This window comes from Cricetulus griseus, chromosome 6, assembly GCF_003668045.3.
Source record: "Cricetulus griseus strain 17A/GY chromosome 6, alternate assembly CriGri-PICRH-1.0, whole genome shotgun sequence".
NCBI lineage: Eukaryota > Metazoa > Chordata > Mammalia > Rodentia > Cricetidae > Cricetulus > Cricetulus griseus.
The window spans coordinates 90,911,708-90,934,538 of record NC_048599.1 but is presented as its reverse complement, the minus strand read 5'-3'; the positions used below and the strand labels follow the sequence as shown (position 1 = coordinate 90,934,538).

The 22,831-nt window shown below is 41.3% G+C and overlaps 1 protein-coding gene across 9 annotated transcripts in view; it reads right to left on the bottom strand.

The window, feature by feature from the left end:
- Positions 1-22,831, bottom strand: part of Ctnnd1 (catenin delta 1) — a 56,221-nt gene that overhangs the window by 3,022 nt on the left and 30,368 nt on the right. For 5 of the 9 annotated variants that reach the window (XM_027422684.2, XM_027422690.2, XM_027422689.2 and 2 more), the window contains 15 exons: positions 21,906-21,977; positions 20,235-20,387; positions 19,292-19,827; positions 14,009-14,472; positions 12,186-12,369; positions 10,674-10,791; positions 9,745-9,898; positions 9,371-9,388; positions 8,861-8,929; positions 7,527-7,654; positions 7,278-7,428; positions 6,507-6,699; positions 5,814-5,928; positions 5,172-5,259; positions 1,639-1,701 (listed from right to left, as the gene is read on the bottom strand). In XM_027422684.2, the coding sequence (XP_027278485.1) occupies positions 1,639-1,701; positions 5,172-5,259; positions 5,814-5,928; positions 6,507-6,699; positions 7,278-7,428; positions 7,527-7,654; positions 8,861-8,929; positions 9,371-9,388; positions 9,745-9,898; positions 10,674-10,791; positions 12,186-12,369; positions 14,009-14,472; positions 19,292-19,827; positions 20,235-20,387; positions 21,906-21,977 (2,506 nt within the window). The remainder of the gene's footprint in view (positions 1-1,638; positions 1,702-5,171; positions 5,260-5,813; positions 5,929-6,506; positions 6,700-7,277; positions 7,429-7,526; positions 7,655-8,860; positions 8,930-9,370; positions 9,389-9,744; positions 9,899-10,673; positions 10,792-12,185; positions 12,370-14,008; positions 14,473-19,291; positions 19,828-20,234; positions 20,388-21,905; positions 21,978-22,831) is intronic. The other 4 variants (XM_027422692.2, XM_027422693.2, XM_035446286.1 and 1 more) reach the window with 3 other exon arrangements.

The following is a 22,831-nucleotide window of genomic DNA, read 5'->3' as shown; positions in this document are numbered from 1 at the left end:
CTCTCTAGTATACAATGTATATCAATTAGGCATCTCGATAGAGAAGTGAGCTAGTTGTTCCAGATGCTCCAAAGCATAAAGACTGATACTTTTTAATACTTAAACATAACTGGAATATGATGGGGAAAAGAATGTATGTGAAATACCCAGTACTAGGGATGTAGTTTAGTGGTAGAGTGGTTATCCTAGACTCAATTCCCACCACTGCAAAAACAACAAAAGGATAATAATCAACAACAACAATGTATCCTATGGTGGGTAATACTAAAGAGATCAATTGGGATTGCTTATAGAAGCTCTGAAATTAGGAGAAGACAGAGAAGTAAGCTGCAATTGGAAGGAACTGACAGAGCAAAACACAACTTGAGTTCAGCCTTTGGGAATGAAAAGAAGTTAGAAGACCAAATGGGAAGGATGTTCCAGTAGAAGGCTTAATATACCCAAGGTTTTTAAATAATGAACACTTTGTTGGATGTCCTGATGTAAACCTACAATTGCAGCACTTGGGAGGTGAAGGGATGAGGATCCACAGATGTTCAAGATCATCCTCAGCTATATAGTGAGTTCAATGTCAGTCTGAAATATGGGAGACCCTAATAATAACAAATAATAAAGTAGAATGATAAGCTAGAATAGCAGGTAGGCAGGAGGCCCAAGAATTCAAGATCATCCATAGCTAACCAGGGCTGTGAGACCCTGCCTCAAAGGAAAAAAAAAGATCAGCTAAACTGAAAGTAGGGAGAAAGGAAACAGAGAGAGAGAGAGAGAGAGAGAGAGAGAGAGAGAGAGAGAGAGAGAGAGAGAGATCAGGGCAGATTATATGGGCACATCAAAACTTTCTGAGAACATATTAGGAGGATCAAAAGTTCAAGGTCGGGGGCTGGAGAGATGGCTCAGCAGTTAAGCACACTTGTTGCTCTTGCAGAGGGTCTGGGTTGGCTCCCATCACTCACATGGTAGTTCCCAACTGTCCCTAATTCCAGTTCTAGGGGATCTTACCTCTGAGGGCATGAAGCACCACACATGGTAAACAAGCATACCAGCAAAACACTCACACGCATAATATAAAGTAAATAAGCCAGGCATGTTGACAAACACTTTTAATCCCAGCACAGGGGAGGCAGAAGCAAGCAGATCCCTGTGAGTTCAAGGTCAGCCTGGTCTACAAATTAAGTTTCAGGACAAACAGGAATACACAGAAAGAACCTGCCTCAAAAACATAAAAATTTAAAAAAAATTTTTTTGAGAGTTTTGAGGAAATTTAAGAAAGGTTGTCCCATCCAAAGCAACATGTGAAAATGTAGATAAGAATAGATTATTCAAATTTTATTATATTTCCAGATATCCTTTCAAATGGAGATTATTAATCACAATACTTCAAGGATAAGGGTGTTTAGGGAGGTAAAAAGCTACAGAAAAAAAAAAAGCCAGACATGGTGGAGCATATCTATAATCCCAGCACTTGGGAGGTGAAGGCAGGAAGATCAGGAGTTCAAGATCAGCCTTAACTGCAGTTGATTTCAAGACCAGACTATGTAACTTAAAATACTCTCTCAAAAAAGAAAGGAAAAAGAGAAAATACCTACTCACCCCAATTAAACACTATTCTGCAACATTAGACAGGAAATCATCACCTACCTAATGATTTTGTGTTTGACCCCATATTGCTCATTGGAATTTCTTCCCGGTCAGGTTTCTTATCTATATGGAATTAGAAAGTTATCCAAATCAAAATCCAATACACCAAAATCTATATAAAGTACACATTTCTCTCTGGCATGCCATCCTTCCCTGCCTTTATTCAAATATCACTTTACTCAGCACATATGATGGGCCAAATAATAATCACAACCTACAGTTACGGGAAAGCCCTCTCCTACAGAAACCTAAATACAAGAAGATTTCAGAGGCCAGAAGACAGCTCAGTGGATGTAAGCACTTGTTGCCAAGCCTGATGGCCTGAGTCTCATCCCTGGAATCAACTTGTGAAAGGAACTGACTCACATAAACTGTCCTCTGACCTACCTACACACCCAAACAAAATAAACAAATAAACAATAAAAAGCACTTCAGCAATCTGAGCCATTATATCTCAAAGTTTCTTTAGTCTTCAAAATTATGAAGGTCTAGGTTGAAGATGTGGCTCAAAAGTAGGTAAGGCGGGCTGGAGAGATGGCTTAGAGGTTAAGAGCACTTACTGCTCTTCCAGAGGTCCTGAGTTCAATTCCCAGCAACCACATGGTGGCTCACAACCATCTGTAATGAGATCTGGTGACCTCTTCTGGTGTGCATATATACATGGAAGCAGAATGTTGTATACATAATAAATAAAATGTTCAAAAAAAAAAAAGTAGGTAAGGCATTCGCCACCAGAAGCTTAGATTCAGTCCCAAATCACACACATATAGAATAAATTAAGATGCAAAGGACTTTTATCGGTGTGGAATAAGTACATAATACTATATTCAGAAATGTAAACATCTATTCCACTTAGAAATACACTTATTACATAATCATAATCACCTTCAATTTAAAAAGCATTGTGTGTGGACTGCAAAGGTGGCTCATTGGAACAAGCACTTGCTGTGCAAGCCTGACAGCCTGAGTTTATTTCCCAGAAGCCATGAAAAAATACAAGAACCAGCACCACAGAGTTGTCCCCTGAGCTCTACTTGAAAGCCACAGTATATGTATGCCCACAACAACATACCATGTCTACAATAATAATAAATTTGAAAGACCAAAAGAAAAAAAAAGTAAGGAGCAGTTTAACATTTTTATATACCTCTTTTAACTTTGATTAATAAGCACACTTCCATAATTTTAGCACTTAGAAGGCAGAGGCAGGGATCACTGGTTCTACATAATGAGTTCCAGGCAATTGTAGGGTCCATGGCAAGACCCTGTCTCAAGAAAGATCATAAAACATAGATGGATAAGCTGTCTTGCCCTTGAATTACTCATATAGGATTTTGAAATATCATGGCATTGTCTCCCTGCAAGATAATGGTTTACAGAATTATGCAAATGTTATAAAATTAACACATTTTAGTAGTATACATGTGTATTTTTAAAACACATTTATATCATCACTTACATAATCATAAAAGTCATTTTTAACTTGATACTTCTATTCTTTTTTTTGGGGGGGGGGGTTTGAGACAGGGTTTCTCTGTGGCTTTGGAGGCTGTCCTGGAACTCACTGTTGTAGACCAGGCTGGTCTTGAACTCAGAGATCTGCCTGCCTCTGCCTCCTGAATACTGAGAATAAAGGCGTGCGCCACCAACTTGAGATACTTCTATACTTTTTTTTAAATAAAATTTATTTATTTATCATATATACAATATTTTGCTTGCATGTACACTTTCATGCCAGAAAGGGTGCCAGATTTTATTACAGATGGCTGTGAGCCACCATGTGGTTGCTGGAAATTGAAATTAGGTCCTCTGGAAGAGCAGCTAATGCTCTTAACCTTTGAGCCATCTCTCCAGCCCGATACTTCTATTCTTAACACCTTATTTTTTAATTTTTCTATTACTGCAGTGTGTGTGTGTGTGTGTGTGTGTGTGTGTGTGTGTGTGTGTGTGTGTGTCTCCGTCCCCATCCATACTGTGACATGGATGACCCTACAAAAAGCCTTTTAAGTACTGGGAAGTTACCAAGCTCAATAACATGGGTATGATTTTTCTTTTCAGGGGAGGGGAGACAGTGTTTTACTCTACATGTCAGGCTGGCCTTCCAAGTGCTAGGTTGAGTCACCACACTCGGCCAAAATTATGTGGTTATATTGTTTACTCAGGTAGTAAATACTGTCAGTTTTTGCTGTTGGGTTTTTGTTGCTGTTGTTGTTTTCGCTTTGTTTTATTTGTTTTTCTGATACAAGGTTTCTCTGCATAACCCTTGGCTGTCCTGGAACTCACTCTGCAGACCAGGCTGGCCTCAAACTCACAAGAGATCTGCCTGCCTCTGCCTCTCAAGGACTGGGATTAAGAATGTGGTGCCACCACCACCTGGCTTTGGTCCCTGCTTTTTTTTAACTAAAGTGATAAGGTTTCCACATTTATTTTTGAGAAAATGCTTGCCAAATAACCATGTTTCAGCTGCTTCACAAAGTAAAACAGCACTCTAAATAAGTAATATCTATAGTCTGCCTCAAGACAGCCACAGTGGCTCCCTATACAGCACAAGAGCTGCCCATCTCCTCATTAGCACTACACATCTAAACGATGTGTACTTAGGGGTATTACGTTTACAGCTCCATCAAGGATGCTCCTGAGTCAAGATGGCTTTTTATAGAGTACATGGTAATGAAAATAATTTGTTCAGTAGTGTTGCTACCCTCATTCATGTTGAGCAACCTGTGCAAACACTACTGTTTTTATGCCATCAGCACCTATGTCCAAGAGTTTTGGGGCCCTCACAGCACACTCCAAATCAGAAGCCAAAATCATCAAGAAGGGTTACAGTACATTCTTTCAGTGAAAGAAAAATACATACAATACAAAATACATACTTCATCTATGGTAAAGTGGTTTGAAAAGCTCTAATTCAGTAAGGGACGTACAACACTTGCCTAGAAAGCCCTGGGTTCAATCACACAAACATGAAAACATAAGTGCACACACACACAGAGCTATAAGCTAAAATAGTAATAGTGTTTTTTTTTTCTCTAGGCACTAGAAATAACAGATTTTCTAGTTGTCATTAATTTTTAATTAGTAATTAATCAAGCACATTAATCAACAGAACACAGAAATTTAAGAGGAAGAAATTAAACAGAAAAATTATGCCTTGCTTTCTAAGTTCACAGGCAAATAGAGGAGCCACACTCAAGCTCACCAACTGCTTTGATTTTGGTTTTATTTTATTTTCTTTTGAGACAGAGTCTCATGTAGCCAAGGCTGGACTTGACACATTGATCCTCCTTCCTTCACCTCAGAGTCCTGGACTGGGATTACAAATGTGCACCACCACACCCTTCCCTGCCTGTTTTAATTTCTAAGTTCAAACCTATTCTCTTATACATTATAATCCAGAGTTAAAGCATTACTGCTCTCTTCAGGGTCTAGCTCATTCAGAAATAAATACATATCCCATTGCTTAGTTAATAAGACATTAAATAATAGTGGGAGCACTAAAAAGAAAAAGGTGCACCTCTTAGATACTATACCTGATTTTTGGTTCCGATCAATGAGGGGGAGAGTGCTATCATCATATGAATGGCTGCTCTGGCTTCTAGATGCATTGTTTAGATTCACCTGTAGGCAAACATAAAACCCAATGTCAGAGAAACATGAATATCCACTTCTTTCTGTCCCCTCCTCCTAATCATGTACTTCCTGCTTCAGACACTGAAGGACCACTAACTTCCTTCTCCATCATCTGCCCTAGCCCTCACTCATACATCCTTCCCGTAATGGGCTTAATTCTCTAGGTTCCTACTGACAACTATAACTCTTTAGAAAAAGAATCTGAGGCTAGGCTGTGGCACTTATCTATAATGCCAGTACTTAGGGGACTAGAGGCAGAAGAATCAGAGAATGTTAAGTACATGGAGGGTCAGAGTAGATGGGGAGGGGGATCACAATGGCCATACACAATGACCATTCACTACCAGCAGCATCTACTGCATGTTCAACATTGAGAGACTGTGGGCACCACTGCATTAAGAGATAGTATGGCAAATAAAGTCTTCACCATCTGAAAGACTTGGATTTAGTATGATAGTGAAATAGAAGAAACCAAAGACAGAGGCACTAGCCAAGGACCAGAGGAGAAGAAAAGTCAAAGCTTTGATCAAGAGTTATTATACCTGGAAGTCTGATTTCTTCCATCCTTCTTTTTCCAGTGGCTTCCGAAGCTCCTTATAGCCCCAGATAGTCTGTAAGACAAGAGCTGCTGCCCGGACTTCTTTTTCTGAGCGATTCCTATAGAGTTATAGAAAGAAACACCATACAAAGTTTGGCTGACGACCAGGAAATCTTGAACCTGTACCCTCTAACACAGTGGTTCTCAATCTTCCTAATGCACAACACTTTAATATAGTTCCTCATGTTGTAGTGACCCCAACCATAAAATTACTTTCCTTGCTACTTCTTAACTGTAATTTTGCTACTGTTATGTATTATACCTTAATTATCTGTGCTTTCCAATGGTATTAGATGACCCCTGTGAAGGCTTATTTGACAAGCCCAAAGGGGTAGTGACCTACAGGTTGAGGTCACTGCTGTAACAACACAAGAATATAAAATTGTAAAAATGGGTGAAATCAAATTTTCACCAAACTGTATATTCTGTCTGAAAGACTGAAATAGACTAATTTGATGTAAGAGTCCATCATCAATTTATAGACCAGCATTAAGAATGAAAATAGATCAATACCTCTCCACATGTCAGAGGGTAATATATGGTAAAGTAATCTAACAGAACAGAAGAGGGCAGCTCCTTTCTGAAAACTCTTCTCTTACACTCAAATTCTTCCAGCTCTGATTAAGTACAAGCTCACCCTGATTTGTTGATCAACACCAGCTTCTCAATACCCTGGGTCTCTCGAAGCTTTTTGGCAGCTTCCAAGTTCTCAGCAATAACTTCATTGATGGTGTTCAAAATAGAGACCACGGTGTCTTCAGAGAAATTCCAGGAGGAGTTCTGCTGACCTCCTGGCAGATTCTTTACCAAGTTAGGAATGGCATGTTTGCCTATAGCAGTGAGACAAAAGTAACACATGTAGGAGACAAGGCAGTCAGGCCAGGCGGGGCCTTACAAATCAACTTCATTATTACATAAGACTATATCAAAGGGGCAAAGAACATGAGATAGCCATGAACCCACAGCCCCTCCTCCTTCCTCAAGTGCACTAAGACAACATGATGCTAGATATCAAAATATACCACTGATATCTTCACACAAACTAATGAAAACAGTATGTTCACTACTATTATATGATAATTCAATGGGACAGAGTCTTCTTTATGAATTAAAAAAATCAACAACTTGGGCTCTGCCTAGTACTAACAAGCTATTCTGGGCAAATGAAAAAATAGGAAAATTCTTAACAATGCCTAGAGGAAAAAAAGCAGATATTCAACAAATAATAGTGGCTATAATGTTTTTGAAGAATCATCACTTCATGTTTTTAAGAATCATTAAACCATGAACCTTTACCAACACTCAGATATATAAACTAAGGAAGATCCTATTCTTCGGTGACATCAACAAATGACTAAACATTTGCTGGAATCCAGGCACTGTACTAGGTACTGATTCAAATCCTTACCAATTAATTCTTTGTTCCGAGCATCCACAGCCAGGTTTCTCAGTGCCCCAGATGCAGCTTTCACTACTCGTTCATGTTCACTGGTCAGGAGGTCAGCTATGGCAGAGAGAGCCTTCTCTTGACGCAGAGCAGAGCGGATGTATCGACCATACTAGGAAGCACATGGGAAGTGGTGAAAAGATTACAAATGGCAGCAAACGAGTTAGCTAAATTTCCTATCTCCAAATCCATTTTCTCAGGGATACTCACTGTCCAGCGCCCAGCACACAAGTTCTGGATAGCTCCAGCGGAGGCTTCTAGGATGGCCGGCGTCTTGCTCTCCTTAAGAAGTGAAATGTATATTCGCACCACTTCTGGCTGAAATAAGAGTTCATAGCCTGTACAAGAAAAGTCAAGAGCAAACTCAGAGGCTTGATTCCATATCTCTTTCTTCTTAGATTTTTGTTTTCTCTTTTGAGACAGGGAATTGTAATGTCACACAGACTAGCCTCAAATGCCAGCACTATAAGCAAGAACCACTATGCCCAGCTGACCCCCTGCCTTAAGGTGGTGGCACACGCCTTTAATCCCAGCACTCAGGAGGCAGAGGCAGGTAGATCTCAGCCTGGTCTACAAGAGATAGTTCTAGGACAGCCTCCAAAGCCACTGAGAAACCCTGCCTCTAAAAACAAAAAACAAACAAACAAAAAAAGATAACTAGTCTAGCCTGAAGCAATGTACACACTTTTCATCTCAGCCCTTGGGAGGTGGAGGCAGGTAGATATGAGTTTGAAGCCAGCCTAGTCTATATAGAGAGTTCCAGGACAGCCAGGGCTACATAGTGTGACCCTATCTCAAAAAACAACATAAAATAACAACAACTAGTCCATGGCAAAAATAGAATAGACATCAATTCTATCATATTCAATTCCTGTCTCCTTCCTCCTTGACTTGTACTCCATAGCTAAATGAAGCCTTGTTTTCACCGTGAGTAATCAGGCTTAGTGATTCAATCTCTCAAACAAATTATTTCTGATTTAACTCAGTAATTCTCCCCACCAGGAATATAACTAAATGAAAGGACAGCCTGAGATTTAACATCACTTAACTAACATCTTTTATATTTATGGAAAGCTAGCAAGTTTATATTTATTAATACAATGAGCCCAAAAATCCAAGCTGCGATAGATTTCTTCTGACAGTAAGGTTCAAGATCAAAAAATAGTAGCCACTTAGCTAAGTCTCTGGCTTTTCTTTTCCTTTTTTGAGGCATTCTCTCACTCTCTACCCCAACCTGGCTTTGAACTCACAGCAATCCTCCTGCCTCAGCTGCCCAAGTACTACGTTTGCAGGCAGGTACTATTACATCCAGTCTAGCTTCTGACTTGAGACTAAATACTGTGAAGTTTCCCAATATTTTTCAACATCACTTCAAATCCAACAAGTCAGAGAGAATTGTTAATATAGTGCTACCATGTGAAATAGTGACTCTGCTTTCTCTTCACATCATATAAATCTTTTCGCCTTTTACCATGTGCAATAATGTTACCATGTGCAAAAACTGTATCTGAGCTCTCTGGAGACTGAGAAAAAGGAAAATTTACCTCGAGCAGGACTAGTTCTTTTAGGGAAATCCACTGTATCATTTGCTGGATCCTCTGTGGGCTTTTTCCCTATAAAAATGGGAGAAGGGTAGAGAGAATTCAGTAAAGAATTTTTAAAAGAAGGAAAGATTTCACCTCAGTTTTTCATCCTTCAGTCAGAATTTTCAGATCAGAGATGCAGCATCAAAAGAGGCAAAAGAAGGAAACCCCACACATACCTGTCCAAATAGGGTGGTGCAGAACAAGGACCAAAATCAGGCAATAGATTGTTACAAAAAGGATAACCACTCTTGCTACTAAGAAAGAGTTCTTATAATGGAGACTGCTATCCAGAAACAGCAGGTCAAAACCATAACCCAGAAGAGCTAAAACTTATTTCAATGCTTTTCCTCAACTAAAATTTTCCTACATGCATCCACAGGGAAGGGTTAGACAAGGAAATATTAGGGAAGGTAAAAACCAAAACATGCAAATTAGAAGGAGATAAGCGCCTTAAAAGATTGCACTCACCTCTGGAGAACCACTCATCTTCCAGTGCATCACCAAGGTGGAAAGCGAGGAGAGAAATGAAGGAAGAAAACGCAGGAGAAAGATGTCAACAGGATCATGGGCAAGTACACAAGAAAGCAGAGGAACAGGAGGAATAGGGAGGAAGGCCCCAGATTAGTTGAGTTCTTGTCTTTCAATACCCCATTTGCCAATACACTAACAACCATCACCACCATCACCATCACCACCGTCAAAGCATCCAGAACAAGGGGAGCAGCAGCAGAGCAAAAAAGGACAAGTCTCCACCAGGTAGACTTCCCGACTATTTGTAAGTCCTAAAAAGCTAAGTGGTCCCTCCCTGTCCCCCACATTAAAGAACAGGAACTAAGACTTACCTTTGCCCTTCTTGGCCCCAAAGCAACTGGCAGCATGTGGCCCAGTACTATTAGCCACACTGGGAAGTGCCTCTTGGTAGCGTTCAGCCTGTGGGATTTCTCGATGAACTTGATATGATAAGTTCCGAAGGAGGCAAACACAGTTCTCCACAAGCTTAGGGACACAAAACAAAAGGCCCAATTGGAAAAGACAATGTTTGTGGTGATTTCCAGGAAATCCTGTCTCCATAATTTGAATATTAAAGTATCAACCCTAAAATGCATAATTCAATCCATCTTCTCTCAGGTTGCTTTCTCAGTGCCCTAGGCTCCTCAAAATCCTTGTTATCTTCATGCTAACAGAAGAACTAACTACAGACATATAATGGCTTCTGAAACTATTTAATGATGTGACATTTAGGTCATTGTTTTCCCTACTTAGAAAACGTATAACCTAGGAAGCTACTGAGCAGCTTTAATATATATGGGAGAAGGAGAAGGGGTAAAGTCATTCACAGCACCTGCTGCACAACAAGCCAGGCATGATCTTGAATGTACCAATGTACCTGTAAACCCAGTGCTATAGGAACAGAGACGGGATTGCTGAAGTATATTTATTGCTAGTCTAGCCAAAGAATACAACCTCAAGGTGAGACCTTGCCTAAAACGAATAGGGTGAAGAGTACCTGAGTGACAAAGGACACCAATGTTTTCCTGGCCTGTGCTCTTGTGCACTTGCACTGAAGTACACATACACACACACACACACACACACACACACACACACACACACACACACACACACACAAAATACAGACACTTTGCTTCTTCTAAACTCAATGCCCATTTTAAGGAGAAGGGGTTGGTATTTTATATTATCTGATAGCCTGAAGTGGAAGATCTGAACCACGGTTACCTTGTTAACAAAATTCACTCAGTCATTAACTTACCTTGCTGTCTGAATCCTTCTGTCCAATTTCTGCCTGAACAATGAAAATGAGGGCATCAACTAAGCCATCACATTCCCGAAGTTTCCGGCGAGCTTCACTCCTCTCTGAGCTTACATTTCTAAGGGAAAACACAAAGTTCTGAAGATGACTCAAGTCCCTGATGCCCTCTTTGATATCTTTCTTCATCTACATCTAAAGCTTCCTTAAAACCTTTTCTATTCATTACAAATAAACAGTTCATACCTATTAAAAGCAAGGCATTACAGTTGGAAACTGACTGATTGTCTTCTAAACTTTTCATTAGCTTGTGGAATCAGGCTGAAAATGTATACCAGGGGCTGGAATGGGGAGACAATCCCAATAACCAGCACAACATGGTAGTTCAAGCCCCAGAAGACCTGACACCCTCTTCAGGCCTCCTCAGGCACCAGATACACATGTGGTACACAGAAAAATATGCAGACGAGACACCCATACACATAATAAGTATGTTTTAAAATGTATACCACAGCTCAAAATGGTAGTCCACACTTGCAATGCTAGCACTTGGGAGGCAGCAGCAGGAAGATCAAGAGTTTGAGGCCAGAGTGGACTTATTAGAAAGCAAAACCCTATCCACTACCTCCACCACCACACCCAAGCATATGTGCACTGCAGGCGTGAGCCCATGTGCATTCCTGTGCGAATGAACATCAGCAGTAGAGATATAGCTAAGTGGTAGAGAGCTCACCCAAGCATATACAAGGCAATAGGTCCAAATACCCAGCACCACAAAATGGTGGTTTGTGAGAGGGCATACCAACATCAATGAATTCAGACGGAAGCATCATTTATTTTACAGAAGTACAAATATAGGGAATGATAAGGTGCCTGATTTGAAATATGGATAACTGAGACAGCAACTAACACACACACACAAGTCCAGAACCAGATAAGAACCTTGTATGTGGGAGGTTCTAAGCAGGTATTTACTTAACTAGAAGAATAAAGTCAAAGAGGAATAAAAGTGACGAGAATGGGAGGAGGAAGGAAGGGAATAAACACACGAATGAGCAGGTAAACATGGTGCACACAAGAAAGCAGCAAAAGCAGGTGGGATGATGTCAAACACACCTTAGAATAGAAACTTGAAGTAGAGCAGAAGCTTGCCTAACAAATGAATTTGGTCCTCAGTACAACAAAACAAAAAAGCAAATAACTCCACCCCCCCAAATACCTCAACTTCTAATTTTAAAAATTAGAAAGAAATTATATCACTCTTCAAAAGGTGAATATTGGGATGCTTGTGTGCATGTGGTTAAGATTGGGCCCAGGCAAACACTTTACCACTAAGCTACAATTTACCTGCTGCTAGATTACTCCCTTTTTGAGTTGGTTTTACAAAGCTAGCCTTGGACTCACTCTAGCACAGACAGACTACTGACTCAGCCTCAGATGGGTTTACAGGCCTGCACTATCAACTCAGGAAAAATTCAATCTTTATAATCTCAAAAATCGAAAACCTTCCCTTACCTAAGGCAGCCAGCTGTGTTGGTGAGCACTGACTCCCATTCAATATGCCGTGGCTTACAGTCTTCATTAGGTTCTCTCTCCCAACCAGAATGAGGAATGATCACTTCGTCTGTCAAGGCGTGAAGTGCATGGTCCACAATTTCCATTTTGATTGAATCATGGGATGAGAGATTCCACAGGGTTCCTGACAAGGTCAAGTCATAAGAGAGTTCTCCAGTACCCAAGACAGTGTGTCAGAAGAGTATCAGAAAGAGCCCCATTCTATTCCTTCTTAGAGGTCCTCAATAATCATAGATATGTCCATTACGGAGTCTATATGATTCCATGTAGTGTTAGCCAGGCTGCTTTCTGCTTATGACCCATGGTAAGATATATTTTATTCTGTAGTTCAATTCAGACACACAGTCATGAAATAAAGCTTTACTGAATAGTATTTACTATAATCTATGTTCAATAGTCTACACCAGTTTCTCTACCTCAGCAACACCGTAACTTTGGTCCACATAATTCTTTATTATGGGAAGTTGTCCTGTGTATTGTTGTATGCTTACCAGTTAACCAGTATCCTTAGCCTTTATTCATTAGATGCCAAGGACTCTCTACCCCACCCCAAGTTATGACAGCCAAAGCAACTCCAACAATGGAGATATCCTCTGGAGGCCAAATCAAGAATCAATATTATTTCTTTTTCTTTCTTCCTCCTGGAATAGTGATTATGGCCCACAAAACTGTGCTCAGCTTACACTAATGGATCACTATGTACAATCTGGAAATTTTTCATCCTAAATAAAGGACCACAAGTTCAAATTTCTAAATGGAACAGGCAGGTTGAATCAAGACAGGCACTCATTTAAAACAAATTATAAGGTTATGAATAAATGGCAATTGACATTCAGCTTCTGTGTTTGGAAGACCAGTTCTTCTACTACTACAGTTGATCAGAAATAACAGAATGTGCCAAACATGGTGGCACATGCCTTTAATCTCAAAACACATGAGGCAGAGGCTAGTAAATCTCTGTGAGTTGAGTACAGCCTGATCTACATGGTAAATTCCAGGACAGCCAGGGCTATGCAGAAAAAGACCCTGTCTCAAAAAAAAAAAAAAGAGGGGGGGGGGCCTAGAGAGATGACTCAGCAGTTAAGAGCATTTGCTGTTGTTTCAGAGGACCCAGGTTCAATTCCCAGCACCCACATGGTGGCTCACTGTAACTCCAGCTCCAGAGTATCCAACATCCTCATACTGACATACATGCAGGCAAAACACCAATGCACATAAATACAAAATTTTACAAAAAGAGAGAAAACACGAATGCATACAGAATGCATCAGAGATTACTGCATGTGTCATCTGTCATCCAATCAAATCGTTAAAGCAGATTTGACCCAAAGGCCACTACTTCAGAACCTATAGTCAAAAGGTAATGGACTGGCCAGGCAGGGTGGTGCACGCCTTTTATACCAGCACTTGGGAGACAGAGACAGGCAGATCTCTGTGAGTCCAAGTCCAGCCTGCTCAACATAGTGAGTTCTAGGACAGACAGAACTACATAGTGAGACCCTGTCTCAAAATTAAGGCCAGGCAGTAATGGCACACACCTTTAATCCCAGCACTTGAAAGGCAGAAGCAGGCAGCTCTCTGTGAGTCTGATACCAGCCTGGGCTACAGAGTGAGTTCCAGGGCAGGCTCCAGAACTACACATAGCCACAGAGCAACCTATCTTGAAAAACAAAAACAACAACAACAAAAAAGGGCAATGGACTGGAAATCTCTACATCCCTGCCTCTCTAGAAAGTAAGAGTGATTCCCATCCTAGCACTCACCAGTAATGACTTCGGTGAGGTCCATATCACGAGCCTTTCGGAGCAATCGGACCAGGGCAGGAACACCATCACAGTTTTTTATGGCAATCTTGTTATCTTGGTCACGCCCAAAAGAGATATTCTTGAGAGCTCCACAGGCTCCAAGGTGCACTTCCTTTTTGGGATGGTCTAACAATCCTACCAATACCGGGATACCCTTGAGCTTCCGCACGTCAGTTTTCACCTTGTCATTTCGATAGCATAGGTGCTGCAGGTATGCAGCTGCATTGGACTTAACAGCATCCAAGCGGAAGCCTAGCATGGCAATCACTTCTGGCAGCTCAGGCTGTCTCCAGTTTGGAGGTGGGGGCACTCCCTTTCGCAGACTATCCAAGCTTGCTAAACTTCCCCGCTCATGCTGAGCCAAAGGAGCCCAATAGTACTGATCCGGTGGCACCTCCTCTCCAATCATGTCTTCATAGCTCCTGCAGTTTTGAAAGAACCAAGAACCAAGCAGTTAAATCAGGATTCTTGGACATTCCCGTTAACCATTATCTTCAAGGCAGGATCAACCTCAGGTCTACACAGAGATCATCTATCTCCTTTGTATGGTCAATTTTAATAAATTTTCTGTGCAAATGTAAGTCTTCTCAATGGTCCCCCACCTTATTTTTTGAGACAGGAGTTTCTTACCAAATCAGAAGCTTGCTGATAAGCTAAACTGAATGTCTTGCAAGACCCAGGGATCCTCTTGTCTCTGCCTCCCCAGTGCTGGGATCACAAGTGTGAGCCACCACAGAGCTCAGCTTTTTATGTCGGCACTGGAGCTCAAACTTCAGTTCCCATGCTTGTGGGAGAAGCATTTTATCAACTGAACCATCTCCCTGCCCAACTTTAATTTAAAGATCTGTATTTAGACCAAAACTCCCTCTCTTTTTTTCTTGTGAAGTTTGCTGATTGAGAAAGACAAGTACTTGGAAATGTTAATCACAAAAACAACAAATCCTGATTCTTTAGTACTTACTTGAATGACATATGACAGCTATTAACTTTTCTGTAAAGAATGAAATAAAACCTTAAACAGAAGAGTTAAGCAAGGTGACTGATTCCATGTCACGTAAGTAAGCACGCAAAGCCTGAGAACAGGTAAGGCTTATGAGCCCAGCACTGGGGAGGCAGAGACAGATGACAAGTCTGAGTCCAGAAAGGTCTTAATAGGAAGTTCCAGGCAATCTAGGGCTACAAACCAAGATTCTATCCCAATGCATTTTCCTTCCATCCCTACCCTCAAAAAGAAACAAACAAAAAACCCTGAGAATAGTTCTTAAATCTTAGCTAAACAGGAAACAAGGCATTTGCACCCAGGAAACAGTAGAACAAGACCATTTCATATTTAATTTTCCTTGCCCTATTTTGGAAATTACAAAAGAGGAACTGACCAAGAAAAATGGAGGACTTCTTGCTACATTGTTATGGACTTGGCTTTAGTACTAATGAGGTATAAACTTGAACCTTAATTGTCACAGATCATCCCAAGGCCAACAATGAGCTCCATCCTCCAACTTAGTACATACTTCTAATTCTGCCAAAATGGCATCTACACACCAACAGCTAATTGGAATGTCCCAGCTCTTGGATTAGAGGAAGAAACTGAAAGAAGTCAAATGAAAAGCAACTTTTCCTGGTTCAGTACTACCAACAACCACTAGAGGGTGAGCCTGTCATACTATTATTTATTCATAACTACCAGGAAGGAAGAGCCCCATTATTTGTGAGCTTATCTCACCCCGTGGGAGCCACAAGGGAGAAGAGAATCTATTGTGTGGGACTCTCCAAATAAGGCTGTTGTTTGTCCTAAAAGACCGGTCACTCCCACTGTCATCAAACACTGAAAGTTAGCCTGATCACAAGGCCTACATAACAGGTACCAACCCTGACTGTTAAACAACAAAAGATTCAATGGGACAAATCATTTAGTTTAAAAAAAAAAATCTTAAAAATTACTTTAAATTTAAAATGTCATTGAAACAAAATAAATTATTTTAAAAGTAGATTACACACACGTATATACATATATTTATACATACATACATACATATGAGATTTTCTTTTAATGAGAGAAAACAGGACACACCTAAGAAAAACCCAAGGATACAAATTGTTCTTCATGAGAGAATGGTGTTTCAGGCTATGTGTGTTGAATAGATTTTACCTTTCTTGTTTAAGATAAACAACTACAAAAAAATTGCCATTGCCAGATTTTTTTTAATCACTCAAGGAAATCTATATACTTCCTTCTTTCAGAGGCAATAGATCAAGATTCTTTACTATGAGGCTAGAGATGACTCAGTATTTAAGAGAAATGGCTCTTAACCAAAGGACCTAGGTTCAATTCTCAGCACCCACAAGGCAGCTCAAAAATGTCTGTATGTAGTTCCAGTTCCAGGGGATCTGACACTCTTACACAGACATACTTGCAGGTAAAACACCAATGCACATAAAAATAAATTAATTAAAAAGAATTCTTTCCTTTTACAAATGACAAAACTGCTCAAATGTTCAAATAACTCGCTTACGGCTATATAGATAATGGTAGAGGTACAGCTAGAACCAGTTTTCAAGTTCATTGGTCTTCCCACTACTCACTGCCTCACTAAGTTTGACCTTGCAACTGTTCTTGTAGGCCCGGAACAGGAAGCAGATGTTCTTGCTAGTCAAGCAGGTTTCTAAGCCCAATGTCACCCTGGAGCAAACCCAAGAACCAAGCCCCAAATCCTTTCTATGTGTACTGCCACTTCACAGGACAGCGGGAATGGCCTGGCCATCCACACCCTTCTGTGTCTAATCTCTCTTTGCTAATGAGGAAGTTAGAGTAAACTGACTTACATTCCAGCCCCACTCCCAGGGCAGACTGTTCCAATGATAGCTGCTATCTACCCCTGGCTAGCTTACAACAGCTAAGATCTGGTGCCCCATCAGGAATAAAAGGTGAGTCACATGGGAGTTGAATTTGTTAACCACGCCATCTGAAGAGTGTCAGTGACTCAGGCTTAGATAATAGGGCCTCTACTCCTGTCCTCAGACTAAATTCAGTTTATGTTTAGCCAATACTGCCTAATATATTCAGAAAATAAGTGCCAAGACCTTTGCTTTGGAAGGTCATGAACCTACATACAGAAACTGAGCAACAGCTGCCAGGGCAACCTCACTATCAAGATAACTATAAATCTTGTCTTGAACCGAGTGGTGGCGGCGCATGCCTTTAATCCCAGCACTCAGGGGAGGCAGAGGCAGGCGGATCTCTATGAGTTCCAGACCAACCTGGTCTACAAGAGATAGTTCCAGGACAGCCACCAAACCCACAGAGAAACCCTATCTCGAAGAATAAATAAATAGATAGATAGATAAATAAATAAATATCTTGTCTTGGAAAATGTAGATCCTGATTTATTCTAAACTAATGTTTTCAGCCCAAGACCAAACATGTTTTTTGTTTATAACCAGTGAAAGGTTCAGGCTTTAATGCTGATCGACAATATCTCTTTAAGAGACAGACCCTGCCCCTGACAACAGTCAGGGCACGCACAGGAAAATGTTCTACATCATCACCACATCATCCGCTATGCATTAAGGCCTGCTGAGGACCCTGGGCATGCATGGAACCTCAGTGCACATGGGCAGTCTTGCCTTTAAAAGTTCCAACTTCCCTGCTGCTCTCTCTCTGCTTCACTCTCCTCCCACCTACGTGCTCTCTGTCTCTCTATGGTGATCGGCCATGGCGGTCGATCACCCTGTTCCTCTTCTCTCTTAGTCTCCCTACTCTGCCGGGCTTCTAATAAACTGGTTAACATGTCTTATCTGCCTCTTTTCCTCTTTTTCTCTTTTTAAACAAAAACATAACATCCAGAACTAATAATTTTTAAAATAACCTTTTGTAAATATGAAAACCAAGTAACAGACATGACAAAGATACTAATGCATAGCACACGAAACCTAAGATGGGTCCTTTAGAAAGGCCTGCCAGCCAGGCCTTTAATCCCAGCACCCAGAAGGCAGAGGCAGGGGCTGTCTGTGTGTCAGAGGCAAGCCAGAGCTATATAGTGCTACCCTGTCCCACAACAAACAGGGAAGGAAGGAATAAATGAAGAAAGGGAAGGAGGCAGGGAGGGAGGAAGGACCTTTCAATCACAATCTGAAATACTCTTCCAATGCAACTACTGATCATCCAAACAGTAATCCTTCATGTCACCAAAGATCACCCAAGGGAATAAGTACCCTTAGAATAGATAGCCTCTTATTAACCGTTGGGAGTATTACTAATATACCAGGGGCCATTCCCCTTCTCACTACCTTCATAAAACCCTAACTAAATACAAAGTGTCAGAGCTTCTGTGAGGTCAAAAGTGGTTGTTTATAAACACCAGGATTAGAACTACTGCAAAGACAGTTTTAAAAAACAATTTTAATTGTGTTCTAACACCAAAAACATAGCTTAAAAAGCTCTCAGGAAGCCGGGCGTTGGTGGCGCATGCCTTTAATCCCAGCACTCGGGAGGCAGAGGCAGGCAGATCTCTGTGAGTTCAAGGCCAGCCTGGTCTCCAGAGCGAGTGCCAGGATAGGCTCCAAAACTACAAAGAGAAACCCTGTCTGGAAACCCCCCCCCCAAAAAAAAGCTCTCAGGAACCAGAATGTGAACACTCACACTCTCTGTAATGCTCCTTTCTCTTTCACCAAAAGGGAGCCAAATCTTAGGCAGAAATTATGGCATAGCAACCAAGTCTCTTCTGTCTTTAGGACATAGACCAGTAACCATCACTAATCACTTTGGGGATACAGAAATGTTCATATAGTAAATTGTCCAAAGCAATCTCAAACTTAAATGCAATCATATGCCTCAGCCTCCTCAGCAGCAGAATTACAAGCGTTAAGTCATCACACCTGGCCACAAATCACTTTCTCACCAACTGTGGTGACACACACTTGTAATCCAAAGACTTACAAGTAGAGGAAGGAGGATCAAGAGTCCAAGGTCATCTTCTACTACATTAGCCAGACTGGTAGATAGCCCGAGCCACTTAGACATCTCAAAAAAGCAGTAGCAAACAAACAAAAAAATCTCTTAGTATAACTAAAATATGACTCTAATAACAAGAAAGAAAAAGAGAGCAAATCAACATTCAGTGAGCCTTCTATGAAAAAGAGAAAGGAACCAGTATCCAAAGGTGTCACTGACCCCAAAAAGCTTAGAAGATAATTCTATGCCTTTCCCATCTGGAAAGTCTTTCTTCCCCTATTCCTGCCCACCTGAGGCGTCGTCGAGGATCCGAAGGTGTTCCTGTCCGACGAGCAGTGCCATAATCGGACATCATGCCATAATCTAGGTCATCATAGCCCATGCTGCGCTGGTCATCCTCTAGCCCATAAGGCTCTGGATGAAATCGATGTAGATCCACACTGCTCCCACCTACTCGAACCTGGGGCTGGGGACCATAGACATCTTGTCTACTTGGTGCCCGGTAGCCTTCCATGCTGGGTCTATACCGCTCCTCAATTCGGGTCACCCGGGACAAACTGCCATAGTTGTCACTGCCACCTGGATAACCATCTTCATAGTGTCGGCCATATCCATCTGGAGGATAGTGGAAGTTCCTAGGAAGGGTCGCAGTGCCTGCCTGCCCTACATAGGGACCAGGGCCCCCATTGCCATTCTTGCGAAAATCACGGCCCAAAGTCTGGATATAGTTGTTGGAGACCGATGAGGCATCCACAGGCAGTCCATCTGGTCCCATGGGGACTGGCTGTACTGTCCGTGTTGTCACTGTCTTCACAACTTTCTTGACCTTCAGTTAAGGAATGAATGAGAAAATGAAAAGCAATTATTGAAGGAAATGAAGAATCTAAGTTTAAATTCCACACTACTCTAAGAAAAAAAAGAAACCCTACCTTCTAGATCTTTACCTAGAAATGTCTCATGTGTGTTATCAATACCTTTTTTCCATCCCACAAAAGCCCTTAAGTGAGAAAACTCTCCTGTCAGTAACAGACTCTTGGGCAACTATTATAGTTGTCATACTCCCTTCTCTTCCCCCTTCCATTACATTTTCCTACATTTGTTTTACCTTTTCTGTTTGCCCAGTGATCATTTTCTTTCTGGCAATCAGTGACCTGCACCCATCTACCTGGTTAACCTCATTACTAAAAGATCACAGAGGACCTATCACTCTAAGACATGAAAATTTCAGCTCACTGTGGTCTCTGTACGCCTAGTGGTCCCATCATCTGAGGTCTCCACAGAAACAACAGACATGGCTCCTTCAGGGTCCTCCTCTGTGTAGGTTTCCACAATCTGCCCTGGCTCCTGCATCCTGGGGATAGTGCTATACAGAAGGTGGTTGTGATCCTATGAGAGAGAAAAAGAGTAAAGCCACAACTAGAACTATGCAGTAATGATCCATCCTAATAAGAAACATTAATGCCTCTAGAGACAAGAAGTCTTCAGGCAAATCCAACTAGCCTCAGTTTTAGCAAGAGTGGTTGTCATCTTTTAAACTTGTAAAATGGCAGGGCATGGTAGTGCACACCTTCATTCCCAGAACTCAAGAGGCAGACATATTTGAGCATTCCAGGCTAGCCTAATTTAAATTGCAAATTCAAAGCCAGCCAGGACTACCTAGTGAGAGACTATCTCAATAAATAAATAACTTGTGTAAAGGACAGTAAATAGAATTTCCCTGATATAAAAACAGGTCTAGGCTAGGCATTGGTGGCACACGCCTTTAATCCTAGCACTCAAGGGAGGCAGAGGCAGGCAGTTTTCTTGTGAGTTAGAGGCCAGCCTGGTCTACAGAACAAGTTTCAGGACAGCCAGGATTCACAGAGAAACCCTATCCCAAAAAACCAAAGAGGTAACTAAAACCACGCTGGCATTCTAGTGGCAAAAACAGCAGATTTATCTTCCCATTCTGGTCACCTACTTGAATATAAACTGTGTTAACTGTTACCTCGACATCTGAGTAATGCTTCAAGAATAAAAATCTTTCAAGATTTAAAAAAAAAAAAAAACTAGCTGGGCGTTGGTGGTACACACCTTTAATCCCAGCACTCAAGGGAGGCAGAGGCAGGCGGATCTCTGTGAGTTCCAGACCAGCCTGGTCTATAAGAGCTAGTTCCAGGACAGCCTCCAAAGCCACAGAGAAACTCTGTCTCGAAAAATAAAAATAAAACTAAACTAATACACCAGGCCCAGCAAGAGTTTCATGTTATTCATCAGATACTGTTATTCCTTTGTTTAAAAAGAAGAAAAGAGAAATGCTGAGACATGAGACATAAGGCTATAAGTTTATTATAAGGCCCGGCAGAATGGGGAGACTAAGAAGAGGAACAGGGTAAATGGCTGACCGCCACGGCCGGTCGCCATAGAGAGACAGAGCGAGAGCATAGGTGGGAGACAGAGTAGAGCGGGGGGAGGGGGGGGGGGGGGGGGGGGGGGGGAGGGAGAACAGAGAGCACAGAGCACGTAAAGGGGGCAGGGACTTATCTTTTAAAGGGGTCCTCTGCACCTGCGTGCAAACTTAGTTCCCATGGAACCTTGGGCTGACCAGGGTACTGCCTGTTCCACCAGGTAACAGGGGCAGGCCAGCATAATGCCTGAACCTTTCAGATACTACCCAGTCAAGATTTTAGGTAAGGTTTTCTATAACGTAGAATTATGCCCCCTCTCCCCGACAAAAAAAAAAAAACTGTAATACCAGAGGATCAAATGAAGAGACAGGAGTAGCATGATAAAAGCCATTGATTTTTTTTTTAAATCAACAAAACTATATAATTTGGAAGGCACCCTTTTACTTTCCTAAATTAAAGAAAGACTGAAGAAGTAAAAAGATATGAAGTCATACAGACCTTGAGTCAAAACAATTACCTGTGGTCCGTTGAGTTTCAAATCTGAAAATTTCTGTCTCTCAAGGTCAGCATCGCCCATAAACCGGCCGTTCTGAAACATAGCCCACAAGACAATTCATTTTCTGGCCTTCCTTTGTTCTTTCAAACACAAACATCTTTCTTTCCAAACAGAAAAAAAAGGGCTTTCAAGAAGGTGTTTGTGTCCTGAAATCCCATGTCAGTCTTCATAAAAGACCCATAGCATTCCTTAATGTTAAGTTACCACTTTCCTCAACATTGAAATCAGGCCTAAAATTCTGGCAGACAGAGTCTCTGGAACATAGAATGTTAATTTCCATGAGTACACAGGGTTTGAGGTCAGTAGTATTAAGGATGTATCCCTATGGAAACAGTGCTTGCCACATGAGTAGCATTCAAAAGCCATTTGCTAAAATAAATAGCACAGAACCCCCCACATACAACCTTCTTGGAAAGCCCTAAGAATATAAGGAAAGTCAAAAAAGCTAACGGGGGGGGGGGGGGCACTACCAAAAAAAAAAAAAAGCCTTCTTTATTAAGTTTTAGGAATTTTCATGCTCTGCTACCATGGGAAACTCCTATTCCAGAAAGCCTTTTAAAGAAAGAAGAGTTAATTCTCCATTTCCAAATACGAAGACAAGTACTCAGCAATCCCTTTCAAGAAAAATCTTAATATATTTATCAATTTACAGCCACAGAATGTTCTTAAATTGCCCTATCTTAAGTGCCAAGACATAGCCTAATGACACTATATACATAAAAGCACATTTCTTGCTCCTTCCCCAGTAGAAGACAGTAAGACCCAACAACCTCTGGGGATTCTTCCTCCACCCATTCCCCCTTTACAGAGAGTATAATACTGCAGAGGGAGGAAGTTAAACATTGCTTTCAGGAAGGAAGAAGGGTGTGGTTTCATTGCTGAGCAGA